Source organism: Melozone crissalis, unplaced genomic scaffold, assembly GCF_028551555.1.
Source record: "Melozone crissalis strain CALT ecotype California unplaced genomic scaffold, PUWL_Pcris_2 ptg000111l_1, whole genome shotgun sequence".
In the NCBI taxonomy this organism is placed as follows: Eukaryota; Metazoa; Chordata; class Aves; order Passeriformes; family Passerellidae; genus Melozone; species Melozone crissalis.
Window position 1 is genome coordinate 6002364 of NW_026535888.1, and position 21308 is coordinate 6023671.

Genomic DNA, 21308 nt, shown 5'->3' on the forward strand with positions numbered 1-21308 from the left:
GCGGAGCCGAGTGGCGGGAGAGCCCCAAAGACGACGGATGGCGGTGGATGGTCCCCGATGGCCGCCGCGGAACCGCCCCAGCTCGCCACCATGGCAGAAAGAGGCGGAAATCCCTCCGCGGCCATTTTTTATAGCGCGGCAGCGCGGGCTCCGATTGGCTGCTGGTGCCGGGCTCTCCCGCAGAGGCTTCTGGGAGTTGTAGGTCGCGCTGCCTGCAGTCCCAAGCATCGTTCCTGCCTTGCTCCCTTCCAGCCCCCGCTCCGCCCCATCCCAAAGGATAAACGAGACTCCCGAACAATCTGCTCTAGTGGTAGGTGTTCCTGCCCATGGCAGCGGGTGGAATGAGATGAGCTTTCAGTCGTCTCCCAACCCAAACTATTTCATCATCCCCATGATTCACAACTCCCACTAGCCCTGGGAGCAGCTGTACACCCCCACCCCACCCCATCTAAATGACTCTCCAGTCCGGGTGGGACAAGTACAATTTCTCTCTCCTTCTCCATATAAGGTCCACACCAGGGGCCGCTCTTTGAAAAGCTGAAAACAGCAGCTGAATTTCCCCTTCTCCTTCCTCCCTTTTGGAACGGGGTGGAGGGAACACTCCACCCTCGGGGAATAGAAGGAAAGGTTCTTGGAAACAGAAGTCTGTTTGCCAACACAATACCTCTGTAAGGCTCCTGGTTCATGATTCATAATTCGTAGAAAGTATTTAAAATGGCAGCACCTGTCAACGGGCTGGAAGGAAGTGCTGGAACAGCTGCTGGTGCTGATGCTGAAGGCACAGCCATAGCGGGAAATCAGCTGGAAATGCCTGAGAGTGCTTCCTGCCCAAGTCCTAGAGAAAGGGCAAAATGGATGGTCATATTTTAATCTGTTCTGAGCAAATGAACAGATGAAAAAATTCACAATGTTCAGCAATGGCCTTTTGAGCTGGTAATTCCATCAAACATGGCAGATCAGCAACAAAATAAACCCTCAGTCATTTAAGGCCAAGTCTGGGAACAAGCCCCAAACTTTGTGTGGCCAAACTCTCCCCAAGACAGCCCTTGCCAAAGCTGTCAGGGACAAGGTAAAGCTGCTCCCATTCTCCTCCTACATGGATCTCACAGCTGCTCTGCCAAGGCACAAGGCAATCCCTGGAGTCTCCTTGGCACAGCCACTGATACAACGTGAGCCTAAAAATCATGTCAAATCCTAGGGTAGAGTAAAGCCTGGGAGATTACTCTGGAAAAAACATCAACCTTCCCCAGAAATTCAAACCTTGGCAAAGACTGCTTGGGAAGAGACTCTTCCAAATGGTGAACTTGGAGAATCCCCAAAGAGCAGCAATGAAAAGTACTGGATGCCCAGCAGACGTCAGCCTGCCATGACAAGATGGATGGAGATCCAAAGGGGGCAGAGAAAAATCCCACTGCATGTCCATGGTCAGCGAAGACCTGATGAAACCTCCCGAGAATCTCTCACAGCACAGAACAGAGAGCACATGCTGGGAGAGGCTGCAGTTCCCAGCACCTGACAGATGGGAGCACACAATGCACAGAGATGTGGAAACTATCAGTAAGGAAAAGCAGGAATGCATTAGTGATCCAGGTGGATTGTTGTGCCTATGGCTCCCAGGAACACATCAAGGGGCTGAAGCAAGTCTTGGCCATGGTCAGCTCTCAATCTCTACCAATTGTGTTATCCACCAGTGCTTTTTCCCTGGAAATTTTACAGCAGAGTCAGCATGATCTTTGAATGATAGAATCATGATAGAATCCTGATTTGGAAGGGACTCACATGGATCATCAAATCCAACAGAACTGCACAGAACACCCCAAGAATCCCACCATGTGCCTGGGAAAAATGAGTGTGTGCTGAGCAGGACCCCAAACACCTACTTAAAAAACTGACTGCACTTGGAAAAAACATTTTGACTTGGAATAACTCCTAAGGAAGAAAAAAAAAAAAAAAAAAGAGATATTTTCTGAAAAAATGTTCTAACCAGGAAAAAAAGGAAAGTGAGCTCTGTCAGTGACATTTCCCGAAGCAGCTCTATCAGTTCCTGCTACTGCATTTCAAATTCACACCCCATCCTGCCACCGAATTAGTTTGATGGTCAAGCAATTCCCAAGTTAAACCCAGAAATCCAGTAAGCTTTATAAGATCACTGGAAGATAGCAAGGCAGGAACATAAAAATTTCTCTCAGATCTTGTTTAGCAAAAACTGAAGATTAACAAGCCAGTAATGAGATAGCCAGTACAGGAAGATTAGAGTCAAATATTTATTTCTGTTCCTCAAAAGAGATTTAGAGAAATTCCTAAGGGTGTTGTGTATGTCTCAGTATGTGGGATATGAACCTGTCTCCAGAAACTGATCCAAGTAACAGGAATTTTCTCTAGTCAGACTCACATGGAAAAAACCCCATCACTGTCAGCCCCTTTCAGCCCTCTTATCATTTGCTAAAGAAATGCTTCCAGACTCCTCATCCCTTTGGAAGTGGGTCAGGATTGTCCCCAGGCCACCCCAATGTGTACTGTCAAGCTTTTAATTAAACACAGACTAATGGCAAGAGCCCTCCCCTGCAGCCTCAGAGCTCAGCCCTTTGGAAATCACTCCTCTGTGCCCTAAAACACCCATGTTCCTCCAGCTCTGCTGAACATTCCCAGTCTGTGTAACTCAAATGAGAATTGGAGTTCCTACACTTTAATCTAAATTAGATGATCTCATCTTCATCAAAGAACACAATAAGAATTTTTGAGTTGTTTTTGGACTTGCTATAAACCCTGCCTGCTGAAGGGCAGAGGGCTTCTTGATCTCTGTTGCTGATACGGATGCTATTTTCAGGAGCTGTGATATCATCTGCCTTGGACTTCTTGTCTTTAGCACATAGAGATAAAAGGAAAATTTACCTTACTACATGGAGTCCTTGTCTGTCATCTTGTCTGACACTAAATGGTTATTAATCTGGGCTTTTCCTGTAGCAATCCAGGAAAAAGAAAATCCCACTCTCTATTTAACTAGGATTACACAAGGAAAACCTTACAAATCCCAGGAGGTGGCTGTTTTCTACCTCCATATAAAAGTCTCTCCTTTTATATGTAAGACTATATAAGACACGGCAATAATGGCCAGGAGCTGAAAACGAACATTAAGATGAATAAGTGATATTAAAAAAACCAAAACAAACCCACAATGCAGAGGTTTAACAGCTCCAAACAACCTTGGCTGAGATTCTCCCAAGCAACCCCAAAAGCCTGGCTCATACTTCCACGGAATGAAGCCCAGAGCCTTGCATCAACCTCTCTCCTGAAACAAAAGCTGGAGCTATTTTAAGCTCTGCAGCACCAGTAAACAGGAGTCAGCAGGTCATCTCTGCTGGCTTCTGCACTCCCAAATTATTCCTCACAAGGGTCTGTACATGCCCAGCTCTCCCAGGAATAAGGGGTTAGGATGGGCTGGATTAATATTTACCATTTTTCTTTCCACCACAAAACAAAAGCAGAGAGCAAAAGGATTTTCCCACAGGGTTGCTGTCTGATCCCTGATAACCTGCTCCTCTCTCCTCTAGAGACAGACTTGTATAGATAAGAGTTTACCCAGGCATTAGGGAATACTCCACAGACAGCAATGCTAGGCAGATGAGAACAGCAGAATAAATTTATATTGATAAATAAATGCAGCTTCATCCTCTGGAGGAAAATGGGATGGCCACATTGTAAAAGTCAAAATTCATGGGGGGTAGGAAAAGACAACTCCAAAATAGGAGAAGGGCAGGCATACAGGGCAGCATAGTAACAGAATGATCTAAAAAGTGTTTTAAATGCCCTTCTTTACATAATTTCTGCAATGTCACTCTGCTGAACTTCCCAAGAAGAGGTGGTGTCTTGAGCTGAGTGGATATATCAGAGGATATAAAGCTCTGCTCTCTTCCACTTCTGCTGCTTCCGAAACTCCTGGCATACGCAGGGAACATTCCTTTCCTTACATTCAGAGCAACTGAAGGTGAGACAGCAGCACAGTCAGGGGCACAGCACGAGGAAAATTCACAGCAGATGAGAACGCAGGAGTCCAGCAGTCCTCTAGTTCCTCTAGTCACTCATTAGGAATAACCTAACTCCAGTCACATCACCATTCCCATCACATCCCACTTCCAGTTGATAAAAAAGAGACCACAGACTGACAAATAGGTCATAATTATGGACACGAACAAAGGTGTAGTAGAAGTAACTTTATCAAAGTATTTAAATTTTATGGTAAATCTCTGCATCAACATGGGCAGGAAGGCAACGAAATGCTCTGCAGTAGCAATTTCAGTTACCAAACTATTCCTTGGATAGACATTTATTACAGGTAGTTTCTCTGTTCCTATTTCTCCAAGAGTTTAAGGCACAAAAGCCTGAAAAAGGGCTTATAACATGTATATAAGTGCTATTATTTTCACTTTCACCTCTAATGCAACATATCAGTTTAAATATATTGCTTGTCCATCCAGCTTATACAACATCCAGTAAAAAACCGCTTTCCAGGTTAACAACTATTTGTTGCACAATATATCAAGGCAATTGCTCTGACCCGTTTTTGCTGCAAGACCTTTAGTTTCACTCTGACTGGACAGTGGAAGACACTACAAAATCTCATCATCTCAATGAGACCATCATGGTGTGTCCACAATGAAAAAAAAAATAGGCATGATACACAAAATAACATTTAAATATGGTTGCTGGAAAAAGTGTTTTAAACTGCTGGTTCATGAGGAATTATTTCCTCATACACAGGTGGAGAAGCAGGCCAGGTGTGCAAAATAACACCAGGTAAAAGCTTTATAACACTCCTTTCTGCCTTTGCTCTCCAACGTGCCCTTTGGGTTGATTGCTTAAGAATATCAAACTTGCAAGCTCAAGATCACAGCTTAAGTTAACCACAACATAAGCTTTCATCCCATGCTCAAGTTACAGCAACCTTACCCAGTCACTGGAAAGACCTTGAGATATTTTAGTGGTGTCTAAAAATGATCTTTTTTGAAATAACACATTCATGAGCCTTGGGTCAAATGACTTAAGACAGCTGAATGGGCAGCAAAGCAGAAAGATGGGCAGGAACCAAATTGCAAAGGGTAATTTTACTTAAAAGACCAACTTTTTTATTGTACGATGGAGTAGAGTCTCTCTCCTGTGCCATCTTGTTGAAAGTTTATAAATTACAATTCCCAGTAAGCATTAAGAGTTCATTTCAAGACAAAAGGAATAAAACTGTCGCAGTTCTAATTTTCACCATGAATAAAGGTTACCGTGATGCTCCTACAATACTTGTTCTCTACAGGAAAGGCCACAGTCCTCCTGTACTCCGAGTACCTGGCCTGGGTGGAGAAAGGGCCACCCCTCACAAGTGCAGGATCCGGGGCAGTGTAACAGTCTGGAGTGCACTGGGAGGATCTCACAGACACCCCAGCAACGAGGCTATAACACAGCTGGGATCTCTGATGAGACAGTGTCCAAAGGCTGCCAATGACAGTCCATCAAGGCGTCATAGAGCTCTTCACTCTGTTCCATAAACTGCTTGTTTGCTTCATGGACGTCTAAATGAGGTGTGGGATCTATGGGAGGAAAGACAGAAAATATGTCACGCATCAAAGGTGTTCAGAAAAAAAACACCCTGTAAACAAGTTGGTATATTAAAACAAACATGGGGGGAGTCTCAATATCTCCAGGGCAGGTGTCAGAGGACAGTGCCAGACTCTTTTCAGTGGTGCCACTGACAGGACAAGGAGCAACCACTTCAGCATGAACAAGAAGTTCTTTTCATGGAGGGTGGCAGAGCACTGGAACAGCTTCCCAGGGAGGGTGTGGAGTCCCCCTCTCTGGAGACTTACCAAACCCACCTGGATGTGTTCCTGTGTCCCATACTCTATGTAAGCCTGCATTAGCAGGGAATTGAACTGGATGATCTCCAGAGGTCCTTCCAACCCCAAATATTCTGTGATTCGGAGAGTCACCAAACATTCCCAGCACTTGCCCAATCATAAACCTGACCCGATCAGTCCTATTCAATTTCTCTGCAATGAGATAAGGAATAACTACATCCAAACTTGTCCCTTTTGACAACAGTGATTGCCCTACAGGACAGCCAGTGGAGGGAACACACAACTGCACCTCACAGCCCAGTGCAGCCACCTGCACTGCCAGAAGGGGTTTGCCCTGATGAAAAGGGCAGAAACAGAGGCAGGGACACTCATTCCTTTCTGCTCCCTCCACTGTGAGGTCACAAATGATGGATGGATGGATGGATGGATGGATGGATGGATGGATGGATGGATGGATGGGAACATTCTGTGCTGCTGCAAGCAGCCACCAGAGCTCATCTGCCAAAGCCTCCAGCAGTTCAAAGCTGGAGTCACAGCTAGGAATGAAGGGAGTGTCAGTGGCACCACAGCATCATGGTGAGCATAGCCCTATTTTACATGTAGAACAAATGTTTGGAAAGCATTTTGAGCTGGACAACAAGCGTGCAGGTCCAATCCTGCCGCTCTGAATGCACAGTGATGGACTCCCCAAACCCCTGTAGGGTGTAAAGCTCACCTGACAACACCAGCAACCCAAAGCTCAGGTTATCAGAGCAATCACAGAGGTCAGTGAATGACTCTCAGTACAAAGCTGAAGGATTGGGAAGACTCTAAAACACATCAGGAACAAAATGTTTGTAAATATGTATCTTCCCTGTGAGGGAGGTGAGGCCCTGGCACAGGTTGCCCAGGGAAGCTGTAGTTGACCCATTTCTTTAAATGTCCAAGGCCAGGTTGGACAGGGCTTGGAGTGACCTGGTCAAGTGAAAGATGTCCCTGGCCATGGCAGTGGGTGGATAAAGATGGCTTTAGAAGTTCCATTCCACTCAAACCATTCCAGGATTCCATGTTTGGTTTTAGCTATGTCATATTGTAACGCATTACAGGAGAAGAGATTTAAGGAAAAGGAATGATACAGTGACAATACATTAATTCAGTTTCCTACAAAGGTAGGAATCTTTCATTTAATCAACCAGGAAAAGAAATATCCAGAGATATCCCAATTCTAGTCCCGGTATGTTTGGTTCAGCAAAAGGAAAGCTCTCCTAGAATGCTTTTAAAAGCTTCCACACACATCATCATGCATACCTGTGAATCCTGTAGATCTGTTACTATTTTTAATTTTTAATTTTTTTGTTTTTTAAGAATAGAGTAAGATACACTGCATAGTGCAGATTGCACTCAAGACAGAAATCTGGAATGGCTGGCATGAAATTACAGTTTCATGCATCAATAAATAAAAGCTACTTGCACAGGTATCTAAAACCCCAATCTGGTTTAGTGACCCATTTCAAGCAACAACTGCTTGAAATATTTTATCAGTGTGGTGACTAATATTATTCCCTTTTACGTGTAAACTAAAAGCACAATGAAGTATTCTGGGCTCTAAATGTCAGGATTTTATAGAAAACCAGAATATCTACCTTTTTCTTGGTAGCATATCAGAAAAAGAAACCCTAGTAAAAAAAGGATAACAATTTCAGTACTACCGAAGGTTAAAATCTCAGTGCTGGGAAAGTCAAAGAATTTCAGTCCTCACCAGGTTCAGAATAGGAGCAGCAACAGTAAAACCAGGATGCAACTGTTCTAGGTGACAGTGACTCACAAATGTTCTCAGATTTACTCAAAGATAAAGGTATATTATAAATTGAAATTAGGGCAAATATGAGAAAGTCTATCTCCAAGCAGTGCAGAACATACAGACAACTTCAATTTGAGAGACATACCTTCCAACGCATCCTCACCAACTTCTTCATATGTCTGCAAGGAAAAACAAACCCCTTAGGACAGTGGATAATTATCTTTTCTTTTGCAAGCATTGCTTGTTGATTAGTACAGTCAGAGACTGACTTTTATACTGCAGTTATTACAACAGAATTTTTCACACCTAAGCCTGTATTCCATCCCTAACACTCCACAGGCAAGACCCTACACTAAACTTCTATCAGAGGCAGTTCTTGAAATTCCAGGGTTGAAGTGGGGTGACTGTTCTGATGTGTTCTATCCTTTATAACAAAGCTTATGAAGGATCCCAAAGGCACTCCAAGCACTGCCTGTACTCTTCTACCATCACAACTGTACTAAGAGTCCTTTTGTGTCCTCCAGACTTTTTTTACCTCAGCAATATACTCTCCATAATGCAACAGGACACACCAGGGGCTAAACACTAAATAGTAGCGATATTAAGACTTCATTATTAAGAGGTATATACTAAGATCTCTTGGTGTGTTCAGTTTGGAGCAGAGCAGACTGAGGACAGAGCTCATTAGGGTCTGCAGCTCCTCCTGAGGGACAGCTCCAATTTCTGCTCTCCATGACCAGGGACAAGAACTAAGGGAATGGCTGGAGGTGTGTCAGGGGAGGTCAGGCTGGATATCCAGAAAAGATTATTCCCCCAGAAGGAGCTTGGGCAGTGAACAGACTCCCCAGGGAATAGTCACGGTCCCAAGGCTGCCTCAGCTGCAGGAGCATTTGAACAATGCTCTCAGGCACAGGGTGGGATTGTTGGGGTGTCCTGGGCAGGGCCAGGAGCTGGACTCGACTCCTGTGGGTCCTTTCCAGCTCAGGACGTTCTGTGATTCTCAGAACTGAAGATGAGATGTTCCCATCCCACCTTTCAAGCTCTGTGGTTTTGTGCTGCCCTACCTGCATGGTGCTCTGCGTGTAGCCATACTGGGGGTAGCTGTAGCTGTAACTGCCCGTGTTCTGGTCGTACCCCCACTGAGCGTAGTAGTTGTGATACTGTTGGTAATACTGGTTGTAATTATAGTTGTACATCTGATTGTACTCCATTGGTTTCACACGATTACTTCAAAAATAAAGCGGGATAAAAATAGCAATAAAATAGCAATAAACCATTTTTTAAAATTGCAATAAAATAGAACAAGTATGAAAAAAGCAGTGAAACATCTTAAGATACAATGTGGTAAAGACACAAGGTTTAGTCTAACAAGCAAATTTCAATCTTGAAAATATATTCACTATTTACTGCAGCAATATTTATTATTTGCATAAAGAAGTGATTTAAATTAAATACCCTTTCCTGTATTCATATTCCTCTTCATTAATAAACATGACTTTCATTCTTTATGAGCTGATTGGATATCACTTCCTGGCTTTGGGAAGGGAAGAGTTCAGGACTATGAGCTTCAGTTTAGAACAATCCTGAACCACAATCCAGATACTGGAGTCCCTTCTTCTGTCTGGTAAAGAGGATGAATTTAAGTGATCTGCAACTTTCAGAGAGAAAGCACTGAGTCCTGCTTTACATGAAGAGTTAAAGACTTAAAGCCTGGCAAAAAACCTCACGTTTTCTTTTGTAAGAATGGAAAAAACTTTCCCTTCTGCCACTGTCATACAGAAACCTAAGCAAGGACTCGTCCCCTTTCTCTCTGAACTGATGTTCAATGCACAGACTTGAGAAAGTTCATGAAATACAAACTACTAGTAATCAAAAAATAAACTTAAATACCCTGAGAACTGACTAAAGTTTCTATTCCTTGCCGCTTTATGAAGTGGCAGCATTCCCAAGGAACATCATTCCACCTAACTACCAAGATTTGAAATAATGAGATGACAAATATTGTTTGGAAATGAAAATATGTCACACATAAAGCTATTTCTACTTATGATGAAATTAGTGAGAAGCAGGAAGAAGGAAACATCAATCTTCTCACCACAATGCACCCATTTTTTCTGCTTTTCTCTTCCTTTCCTCCCCCCCCCCAAGCCTTATGAGGTCACTGAAAATCTAAATATTATTCAAATAGGGAGCAATTACTATGATTCGTATTACCCTAGTGCTACGAGCCCCAAGTCAGACCAGGATCTCATTGTATCAGGTTCTGAACAAACACAGAAAAAAAAGTTAATCCCTGCCCCAAAAGTCTTATGTGTAGTAGACATCATAATAGAATTAGCAAGGTAGTTGAGCTTTGCTATCCACACATCGTTAAGAAGATTTAAACTATTTCAATTTAATGCAAAGGAACATACATTTTAAAAACAATCATATTTAACTACAGTGTGTGCACACGTGTATGGATTTAACAATATATACAATTCAAAACAGTGTAAAATGCTTAGTCTTGAGCTAATGTTATAATTTCTTTGAACTCCTGGGCATTCTGATACTCCCCATATTCATTAGTATTCTTTCATTTTGTGATGGCCACATCCAGGACATGTATCCAAAGCACTAAAAGGCATTTAAAACCAGATGTGATTTTTCAAATAAATGTCCAGCTGTTCTTCTACTCACACTTTTGGTATAGCCACACTCAAGCGTACAGGTTTAGAGCCCAACCCCACAGCTCCCTGACACTCTGTCAGCGCTCTCTTCTGTTCCAGTTCATCTGTGAATTTCACAAACCCGTAACCTCTGCAGAGACATAGAAAAACTCACATAAAACCAACCCCAAAGAGCAATGCCATATTATAAAAATTAGTTACAGTGAAGTTTGATTTGGTTTGGGAAACACAGTGAACAAAAAGGTTCATTAGGGTTGTTGTCCCTGCTCTTGGGAGAGATGAAATTATTCTGCGTTTCAGTTGCTTTTCCAGAATGCCTGAAGCCACACGTCCAAGCTCTGGCAGTACTTTGGAGGGCTTGTCAATGTAACAATGTAGTTCTTGTGCCAGTGGATTGTGGGGAACTGGAAGTGAGCTGACACAAGCCATGTTGAAATGTGTGAACTGACACATGGTAAAGCCCCAAATCTCTGCTAGGAGGAAACTGATAATCTCAAAAGTGCAGCTAGAACAGGGGGCGGGGACAGCACATCCAGTGTAGGAATGTGCCCCCTGTTGACAGAGTGACAAAATTATCCTTTGTCTCCTTAAAAATGAAAAAAGCCCAGAAGTTTCTCTCCTCAATTAGGTAAAAAAACACCTCATAGGACCTGGGGGTCTTCACCTCAAACTTAAAGATAGCCAATTGGACAGAAGTCAAAAAGTCCCGCCCAAGCAATTCACTAGAAAAAGAAGACAACAAAAGAAACTAATAGCTTTTATGAGGTGTTTTACCAGGAGCAAGAGCCTCTTGCACCTGGCTCGGATTTTTTCTGTAAAGAGCTTTGTTATTTTGCCTTTCATTAAAACTTTTGTGTTTCCAACACTGCCACAGAAGCCATCCTGCTAATTTTATGCCATCTGAGGTGGCTGAGCTATCTCGGGTGTGATATAGATCTCCAAGAGCTTATAAGACCTGGCTGGAAAAGACTGTTATATCAATCCAGAACCCCTGGACTCTGCAACAAGCCTTCATTGTGACGTGGGAGCACTGCACGTCAGCCAGACAGAAAACTCCAACTCCCTCCAACCCCAACAGTCCTTTGCGTGGGATTTTGATGCTGTAGTGAGTCAGAAGCAATGCAACAGCATCCAAGAGGGCAGTGCCACGATCCCATCATGGGATGGGCTGCTTAACACAGCAGAAAGATCAAAGACTTAGATGTGGGAGGGTAAGAGGAATCCATCTAAGCAAAGGAAGAAGTTTGGGAGGGAAGGGCTTGTCTACCTGGGGAAAAGAATGAGCCATAACAAGGGTGTAAACTTACAGTGCATTATCTATTCTGTGGGAACTGCTAAACACCAGGTTATGTCCTATTTTGAGAGCAGCATCATGTACTACATATGGGAGGTCCCCACTGGCAGCTATTTCAGAGCAGTTCATGCCCCAGAAAAGGCAGTACCTCGCACAACAAGCTCCACACACAAGACATATAAATATCTTATTTATATGTGTATATATATATATATATATATATATATATATACACACACATATATATATACCAGATCAAAGCTTAGACTTATCTACATAGAAACTAGATTATTAAACCCAAGCAAAACTCTACACAGACCTACATTCATTTAACTTGCCCTCTGCCAAACGACTATGGCAAATTAATCCAGTGAAAGTCAACTTCTAAGTCATTTTAAGGTGTTCACACACAAACCCAACTAAGTTTCTAAGCTGCCAAAAGACTCCTCCAGATTTTCAGATGGGACCAGGAGTGTGTAAGAGAAACTGGGAAGACTGGCAGTTCCAAAACAGAAACAGATAGAGATGGATGCAGTGTACAGGAATAGATGCTGGGTGCTGCAAGGGAGACAGTGATTCTTCCAAGTCTTCCAGATACTGATTCTTCCAACTCTTCCACACATTTAGCTTGTCCACACCAATGGCTAAACCACTGGTGAGGAAAGAAATAATTTTTTCCTGGCCAGGACCTCCCAGGAGACCTTCTGTCCTGCCCCTGAAGTCTGGAAAGCCCCAGCACCTGTACCCTCAGCAGAAAGCAGAGAAGTAGGCACAGCACCCCAGCACCATGCTCCAAGCTCCTCTCCTGTCTGGACAAGAGATGCTGGGAGGAGGCCTTCCTGATCCACCAGCCCTGGCTGGAAGGGCCAGGGCTTCACTGGGCACGTCCACAAGCCCTAAGCTCCTCTCTCACATCACACTGACACCTGTAGATGCCTCAGCTTTGAGCAATTGCACAAGTCCCAACAAAGCCCCTGGCACCAACACTCTGGCACTGCCACGGGAGACAGCTTTGCTCTTCCCAGAAACAGGACTCTAAGTCCCTGCTCCTCCCCAGCTTCTCAAGCTACCACAGCTTGGGAAGCTACCCAGCAGCTACCTTTCCTTGAGGTCTGCACCTATGCACAGCTCCCAAACCCAACCTGCAGCAGTAGTCCAACCTGCAGCACCAACACCTGTTCTATAGACAAAGACTGAAGCAGGGGCAGCACAACAGGAACTGTGGGGTTTACACTGAGGAGGAGCAGAAGGCACACAGAGCCCAGCCCAGCAGTGTCAGTCCCAGGGGCTGGCAATGACAGCATGAGGACCCAACAGCCAGAGAGACTGAGTAGCTCTGCAAGAGGTTCAAGATGCACATGAAGAGGAACTTCATGACTGGGGAGAAGTGCAGCTCTGGAACAGGCTGCCCAGACAGCCTGAATGAACTCCATCCTGGGAGGTTTTCCAGGCTACACAATCCATGGATGATATGATCTAGCGCTGGCTGCAGTCCTGGTAGGAGCTGGACCAGAGACCTCCAGAAACCAACCTAAGACTAAGAAACCACATATGAGAAGGTGGAGGGACCTACAGCCATAACCTATATCTTATCCCAACATTCTCAGAGGTGTTATATCACAAAATTGTGCTTCACTGAAGCCATGCTCTGCTTCGAAAACAAGGATGCTCACCAACTGCTCCTTCCCTGGAAAATACAGCTTAATTTCGTGCTATTTAGAAAATGTTTTAATTACATTAAGAGATCCAACCACTTGATACCTACTTTTAGCAAGACATTTTCAGAAAAGACAAACAAGGCAGCTACTGAGAACTTGACAGTGAATCATAGCTTTGTGTGCCCTACCCTATTTGAAAGAAAACACATACAGCTCTCACAGGAATATACACTCAATAGCCTGAAGTTTGTAAAGCATAATTCCACGCAAGAGTCCAGGAAGAGACTGTTTCAAGATTACTTAAGATATTTTTCAGCATTTTAAGAAGTGCAATAACACACAAAGGGCCTCACACTGACAGAGGAGTGAAAATACCCATGGTGCCTATCAAAACTCAAGCAAACTACAGACTGAACAGCCAAAACCACTACATTTTAAGATTACTAAAATCTAAGCTAAAAGAATTTTTTTCCCCTTGCTGTATTCTATTTTTCCTGTTGCAACATGTGAAGTAAAAAAAAAAAAAAAAGAATAAAAGACAACTTACTTGGATACTCCTGCCTGGTCCAAAACAACTTTTCCACCTCTACACGATGGATAAACTTTAACAAAAAATTCATACAGCATCCCATCATCCACGTCAGGAGTCAGGTCTCCAACAAAAAGGGAATATTCTGGACTAAAGAAATCAAAAGAACATCTTAAATATAATCATTAAGGAAAAAAAAAGGGATATGCTGAGTGACAGTAGTGCAGTGGTGACAGTTACCATTTAGCCTAAATATCTGAACTCAGAGAAGAGTGATACTAAAAGACCATTTAATGGAGAATTTCAATGCCACTAGTTAAGCAACTTAACTAAAATTTTGATTGACACTGCTTTTTCAAGTTAATTGAAGCAGCACAACCAATCAACTTAATACTGCTTTTTATTTAAAGATTATTTCCAAGCTTATTACTCACAGGATATTTCCGATTTCTAAAACGGCAAGAAAAAATATCTCATTTATAGATATGCTATTTCCAATACATAGATCTAAATTAAAATATATAGATCTTAAATAATAATATATGAATTAGATACTTTGATGCTACAAAGTTTAAATACCTTAAAGGACACTGGATAAATCTGCTGTGCCACACACAGTGCAAAACACAAAACTGGCAGTCTAAGTTCTCTTCCTTCTGCTAAAGACTGGCAGTGATGAATTTTGAGTTTACATATTCTGAATACTTTTTGCAAGGCAATTAATAGAGAGACATTAAGCAGGAAAAATTAATATTTAAATATTGAGCACTTACCTGTTATCAGGCTGTTTTCCATATGTTGCATAATTCAATTTAAATCGCTTCGCCTGAAACAAGGCAAAAATGAATCCATACATTCAAACATTGTCATGTGAATTCAAGCAATTAGGGAAAAATACAATAAGCTGATTTAATACAACTTAATGCTGACACATGTTCAATGCCTTCATGCCAGCCAGTGAAGGTAACAAGCACGTTTTTATTTAGCATCAGTACAGATATAATAATGAAAATAAAAATGTAAACAGAGGTAGAAACAACAAATGCTAAATCTCTTCCAATTTTCAGGTCTTAAAATGAAATGACAGTACCATTACTGGACTTCTGTGATTTAACACAAACACTAGCAGACCAGAATCCAACACACTGGAAAATGGAATCAACCTGAGTCTGAGTCTGGAAGTGTGGCTAAATACTTGGTTCTGGACATTTAGTAAGATTCAAAGGGTTCTGAAAGAACTACATTGGACACTGGAGCCTACTTTAAATTTTGCATCTGAATTTATTTTTGAAATAAGTTTCGCAGCAGCCCAGATTTGTGCCCTCTGGCACATCTGGAACTCTCTGTCCCCCACCTACCAGACTTTTAGCAACTTTTATCCAACTTACATCTAAGTTTAGACCAAGATCTAAGGAGACCAAGATCTTTGAATCAGCTCTTAGAGATCAGGGGCTAATCTCAGGATCAGGATTTCGGATCCTAAAATCAGGATTTCAGATTACAATCAGAAATGCCCTAAAGATCAGGGTACTTGTTCAGTACAGTGAAGAGCCCTCATATGATGGATTTCCTTCCCTCAAAACCAGGTAAATACTTCTTGGGAAATAGAGCACAGACTCAACTCTAGACTATAATCCTGCTCCTTGCATGCTTGCATTCTCTGGAGCACAGTACTACACAACTTTCTGTGGATTATTTACAAGCTAACACAAAATTTAGATTCCACTTTGAAGCACGTAGATCTTTTTTTGGGGGGGGGATCTTGCTCTTCATTGCAATATTCTGGGTTTACAATCAACAAGACACCTGAGAGTACTGCCACTCAGATGGGAACTGTGAACACCAATGCTTGGAAAAGAGAAACGCCACCAGCACCATGGCTCTCTGTTATTCCCTTGACTGATTCAGTATTTAAAAAGAAATAAAAGCATGAGCCACACTCAAGTTTTCTGTAAACAAAATTCTCTAAATGCAAAGGATGAGCTGGGCAGTTGCCTGCTGAGTGCATTGATTTGGGCTGCTTTGGATCTCTGCCTGACATCTGTAGTTCTCTCCATGTGTTATGTAAGTCATCCCTCCACACAGCACTGTGTTTTGAACAAAACTGTGAAGAAAGATGGGTATTCCCAAAACCAGATTTCCATTATTATCTTACTCCTTGCTATCTTTGTCTCTCCAGTGACTATAGAAGGCATCCAGGATGATCAGCTTGCCTTAATCATGAGCAAACATGTGAAACAGATATCTTCAGGCCTCTCATCAGCTCCTTTTAACGGGGCATGTCACCCTCTCAGCAATGTTGACTGAATAGCTCAATCTGAACTTCCCAGTCTCCTCCGGGTATTAACTACTCTGAAATAGGAATCCATTTACTTTGTATATCATACCATAAGTGAGGTGATTCTAGAGCTGCTTTATGAATCAGTCACCCCAGCTTACTGCAGGCAACTCCTGTGGGTACAACAGACAGCTGTGTCAGCCGTCCCATTTTAATCTACCACATATTCAAGTCAACATCCTAAAATTATCCTCTCTGCCTATTCCTCTTCTTTTCCCTAACTACCCAGCTTTTATGTAGAAGAGATGCTAGCTATCCACTGCAATTATTCAATACTCTGTCTTGTTCTCCACTGTAAAGAGGTTTGAGTAACCTCTGTTTGCTAAGGGCCAAGAACAATGCAAAATTAAAAGTCATGTTTCTCTTGCCAATCAATGTTATTCAAAAGAAAGTGTAAACTTGCAAGTTCATCCTCTATACACACAGCTAAATTCTCAGGTTGCCTCATCCCTGAAAATGCTCAGAACCTAGCCGGATGGGGTTTAGAGCAACTTGGTCTAGTGGAAGGAGTTCCTACCCATGACAGGGGATGAAATATGATAAGCTTTAATATCCAATCCAACCCAAACCACTCTGTGACTCCATGATTATACAAAAGGAGAGAGATGGAAGAATTGAGGCAGACATACACTATACTCAGTCTAATTTCTTCCTTGCTCTTCTCAGGTTTCTGATTAGTCCAACTTTGGTAACAGCAGCAATGGTTAGATATAAAAAACATCACACCCCACAACACTTCTACACTTGAATTTTATCTAGACAGTCACAAAGAAATCAGTGTTTTTTCTCAACAATTTTCGGAGCAAGAACATTAGCAGTTTTATAGTCATAACTTCAATTCTAAAGCAAAGACAAATCCCAGTTTGCTAACCACTGAATTATCTGTAATCATTAAAAATACACAATCTACACTATCTGTCCCTACCAAGTTTTGGTTCTCAACTGGCTGATCCCATTTACTTACCGGTGTAGCACCAGGAAGTGGTTTTCCATTGATTTTGTGTAAACATTTCTCTGCAGTAGCTAGATCTGCAAATTCTACAAAGCAATAGCCTGCTGGAATTCTGAACATACAACACAGAAGAGAAGAGACAAAAGTTATAAACTTAAAACACATTTGATGAGGAAAGCTGTATTTTACATAACTGGTAAGAAATTTGCTATAGTTGCAATACATAGAAGAGCTTCTTTCTAAAGTATAAATATTGGCTACCTAAGAGAAGCCGGATCTCAAGAGACAGCCCCTACTTACCATAAGTCAGGTAGATAAGCACATAGAAAATTGTTTAGCTTACAGTTTCCCACTTTCATTGACTATCAATTTGCCCGCCCAAGTTTAAACTACTGAAAACTGAAATTACAACACTTAAAAGAATAACGAATAAGAATGAAACTACTTTATTCTGCATAAATCACTCATTTTATTTCAAATGAACTTTAAAGGTTCTCTTATTGCTCTGAGTCTGACTTCCCACCTCTGCCAGCATCACATAGCTGTACTACAGACTAGCAACCAAAGCCTGGGGCAGTGTAGAGCCAGAGGGATGGAATGAGATACATACACTGCTCTGGCTGAGTGCTGGAGCACTGCAGGATGTGGACCAAACCGTGTTTGTTGAGGGAAGGCTGAAGAGCCAGCAGTGGCCTCTCCATTGCTCTCAGCAATATTCACATATTGGTGGCAGCAATGGTGAGAAACTCAAAGGGAAAATTCACTCTGATATGGAGGACCACAGCGAGGCTTCAGTCCAAATGCACTCGGAGAACAAACAGAAACAGTTACCCTGTCAACCTGTTTCGAATGATTTTTACACTCAGTACAAGCTCTCCCATGGTGGCAAAGGCTCTTGAAACAAAGTTTTCATCCATGTAGGGCTCCAGCTATAAAAGCAAAAAGAGAAAGAAAGTTAGATTTGGGCATCTACAAAAAAGAGAATATATGTGTCAATGTCCCTCTAAGCCGTTAAAACATTATTGAGAAGGATTTTACCCTTACACTTCAAAAAGAAGACTCATTTAAGAGGGTCGATGCCACTCAAAACCAGCAGGCATGCATGAACCAGGCTCAACAGTCTGCAAAGTGGAACCCAAGAGACAGCATGAATTTCAGAGAACAAGGGAGCTTCACAGAAGGACAAAAGCCACTCAGAAACATACAGCAACAAACTGAGCATTTCCTACAGGGAGCCCGGGAGAAGGTGGCAGGCTCCTTCCCCAGGTGCAAGCAAAGGCTGGGCCAGCACTGTGGATACACAGTGTGGCACAACCCCGGGCGGCATGTGGCAGGTGACACTGCCCCGTGGAGCTGTGGCAGGGGTCTGCAGAGCTGTGTCTGCCCCACACAACCCCAGTTATACCAGGGCAACACTCGGGGGAAACCCTGGAATTGCGTCCCACAGCAGCTCTTCATCCTGCCCATGGGAGCACTGACCACGTTCATGTCACAGGGAAGGACCGCACTGTGCAGGTAAGAGTGCGTGTGAACATGCTGGAGAGCAAGTGTCTGCGTGGTGTAAGGTACTGACAAGTAGGAAATGGCACTGGAATTTGGATCAAATATACTACGAAGAGCCTGGGTGAACAGGGCACCTCTGTGTATAACAGAAACTGGAGGAGGGAACTAACCAAAATTAGAATGGGGAGCGGTGTGTGTGACAAGTAACATGGAGCTGAAAAATGTATGTATAAAATATATATAGCTCCATGTATTTACCTGCGTAAGACAGGTGGCTCATGGTAACCTACAGCCCTCAAGTATTTGTGTATCTGTCAGGTACCAGGTGGCTCCACCACTTGCGTGTGTGACAGATTGTGCAGTATGTGAAAGAAGGTGACCATACTGCACTTGCACGTGTCAAAGGCAGTAGATGCCCTGTGGAGGTGAGTGTGAAGCAGAACTGACTTGTCCCAGGTGCAGAGGCAGCACCACTCTGCACAGATGTGCCATGCAGGGCGATCGTGGCTGTGTGTGTGCACAGGAAAGCTGTATTTGTAAACACAACCAGTTGCTTGGATGTGTCTGTATGGCTCAAAGAGCCACGGCCTGCTTGTGAGAGTAGTGATGAAAAAGAAGATGGGCTTTATCATAGAGAGGTGGCAGAGAACCCTCTCTGTGGGGAAAAGGGAGAACATATTCCAGAGTCTCCATGCCCGAGCAGAGGCAGGTAGAGGATGACACCTTGATAATGTGGGTGTGCTGAGTGTGTGTGTGGAAGAGAAGTACCCAGTGGGATTCTCAGGGATGTGTTGAGGTGTGTGTACATACACACGTGAGAGATGAGGAACACTACGTGCAAGCAGGACTGTGATGGTGTGAGCTGCAAGAAAGGGGCTGAAGGAAGATGTGCATCCAAGAAACACGTGGCAGAGAAGTTGTGACATTGTACATGCATAGTGGAGTGCACACAGATGCAGCAAAGACACTGCACGCAGCAGTGGGACCGCATGTGTGTGTCACAGTGTACCACAGTGGCAGCAATGCAGGCACCACAACACATTGAGCACACACACACGTGCAGTGCGGCTGGGAGGCAGAGCACTACAACATGCTGGGGTGAGTACACATGTGTGAAAGTGTGTGTTCAGTAGTGAGTGTAAAGGACACAGGGGCACAAGGTGTGTGAGGGGCACACAAGGGACATCGTGGGCTGTGCATAATTGTGAGTGTACCTACAGTGTGCACGTGAGTGGGCATCAAGACACTCTTGGGTGAAGAAGCCCCTGTGAGTGTGCTTCACACAGCTGCTCTTTCTGCCAGGTACACACACAGGCAGGAATGAGAGACCTAGCAGGAAGTGCAAATGCTTTGAATGTGCGTGCACGTGGGGGAGTCAAAATCCCTATGAGAGCTGAAGTGCACCCACAGGTGTGCATGTAGGCGGCAGGTTGTGAAGGATAATCTTGGACAGGTGCATACAAATGTGCCTACAAGTGTGAGCACACTTAGCAGCACAACCATGAGTATGTGTAAATGCCTTGCACAATGTAAGCATGTAAGTGCCTATAGCAGCTGAGCATGAAAAACAGCAAATAAATCCTTGAAGCATGCAAGTGTACACGCTGTGAGTATGGGAGTAAGTGCCTCAAGAGTATGGAGGTGTGAGACTTTTCGATGCCCATGCATGTGTCTGACCACCAGGGACATTGGTGTAAGTCTCGCTGTGACCTGGCTGCAGGCAGGCAATGAGGGTCACTCTAGGGGCTGTGTGTGTGTAACTGCTCACAAATAAGCCTGTCAAGCTGGGGTTTATGTCTGAGTGTGTGTCAGCCTGTGTGAGCATGTCAGCATGCACAGGAGTGTATGACGTGAGTGTCACTTGGGGAGTTCAGGTGTGTCTGAATGTGTGAGGGGCTGTGAGGCTGTGTAAGTGGTGTGAAGGGGTCAGTCGGTCAGGGAGAGGGTCAGCTGGTGTCAGGTGTCAGTCAGAGCGAGGGTGTCACAACTGTGAGGATATCAGTCTGTCGGTTGTTGTGTGGGCGTTAGAGTGAGAGTGTCAGTCAGCCAGAGTAAGGCTGTCAGTTGCTGTAATGGTGTCAGACAGCCAGTGTGACGGTGCCAGAGGGACGGCATCAATTGGTGTGAGAGTGTCAGTCAGTGCGAGTGTCAATGAGATGGTGTCAGTCGGTCGGTGGGAGAGTGTCAGTCATTGTGCGGGTGCAGGTCAGTGACGGTATCAGCCGGTCAGTGCCTCCCGCGTCCCCCCGGCCCAGCCGCGTGCCCCCGTAGCCCCGTCGCCCCCCGCACAAAGCCGCGCGGTCCCGGCCGGACACTCACGTCCCCCATCCACAGGCTGGCGGCCATGCTGCTCCCGCAGGCCCCGCGGCGGGTTCCGCGGGGCCGCGCGTTCCACCTACCGGCCCGGCCCGGCCCGGCCCGGCCCGGCCCGACCCGGCCCGGCCCCGCCGCCGCCGCCCCTCCTTCCGTCCCACCCCCGGTGCCCCGGTCCCTCGGTCCCTCCCCCGGTCCCTCCCGCCGCCGCCCGGGCCGGCCCCGCCGCCTCCTCCGCGGCCCCGGCGGGCGGAGAGAGCGGCGCCCCTGCCGCCGCAGCGCCTCCTGGCGGCAGGAGGAGCGACAGCCGCGGGAGGGAGCCGGGGCAGAGAGGGCGGGGGGGGGGGGGGGGGGGGGTTGGGGCAACCTGGGGAGCCTTTGGGGCAACTGCAGCCACCGGGGGGACACTGCAGTGGGGTGGGGAGCGAT

General features: G+C 44.5%; 1 protein-coding gene across 2 annotated transcripts; it reads right to left on the reverse strand.

Moving 5' to 3' along the window:
- Nucleotides 1–4196: 4196 nt before the first annotated feature.
- Nucleotides 4197–20978, reverse strand: TRNAU1AP (tRNA selenocysteine 1 associated protein 1). Of its 2 annotated transcripts, XM_054292577.1 has the most exons (10): nucleotides 20886–20972; nucleotides 18108–18184; nucleotides 17895–17992; nucleotides 17076–17175; nucleotides 14547–14599; nucleotides 13792–13923; nucleotides 10303–10422; nucleotides 8688–8850; nucleotides 7769–7802; nucleotides 4197–5576 (listed from the first exon to the last, which is right to left on the reverse strand). In XM_054292577.1, exons 3-10 carry the CDS (start codon nucleotides 17978–17980, stop codon nucleotides 5440–5442), a joined length of 825 nt encoding a protein of 274 aa, XP_054148552.1. In that variant the 5' UTR covers nucleotides 17981–17992; nucleotides 18108–18184; nucleotides 20886–20972; the 3' UTR covers nucleotides 4197–5439. The 2 variants fall into 2 exon arrangements, with proteins under 2 accessions (XP_054148552.1, XP_054148551.1); XM_054292576.1 differs by lacking the exon at nucleotides 18108–18184 and having other exon boundaries at nucleotides 20886–20978.
- Between the last annotated feature and the right edge of the window lie 330 nt (nucleotides 20979–21308).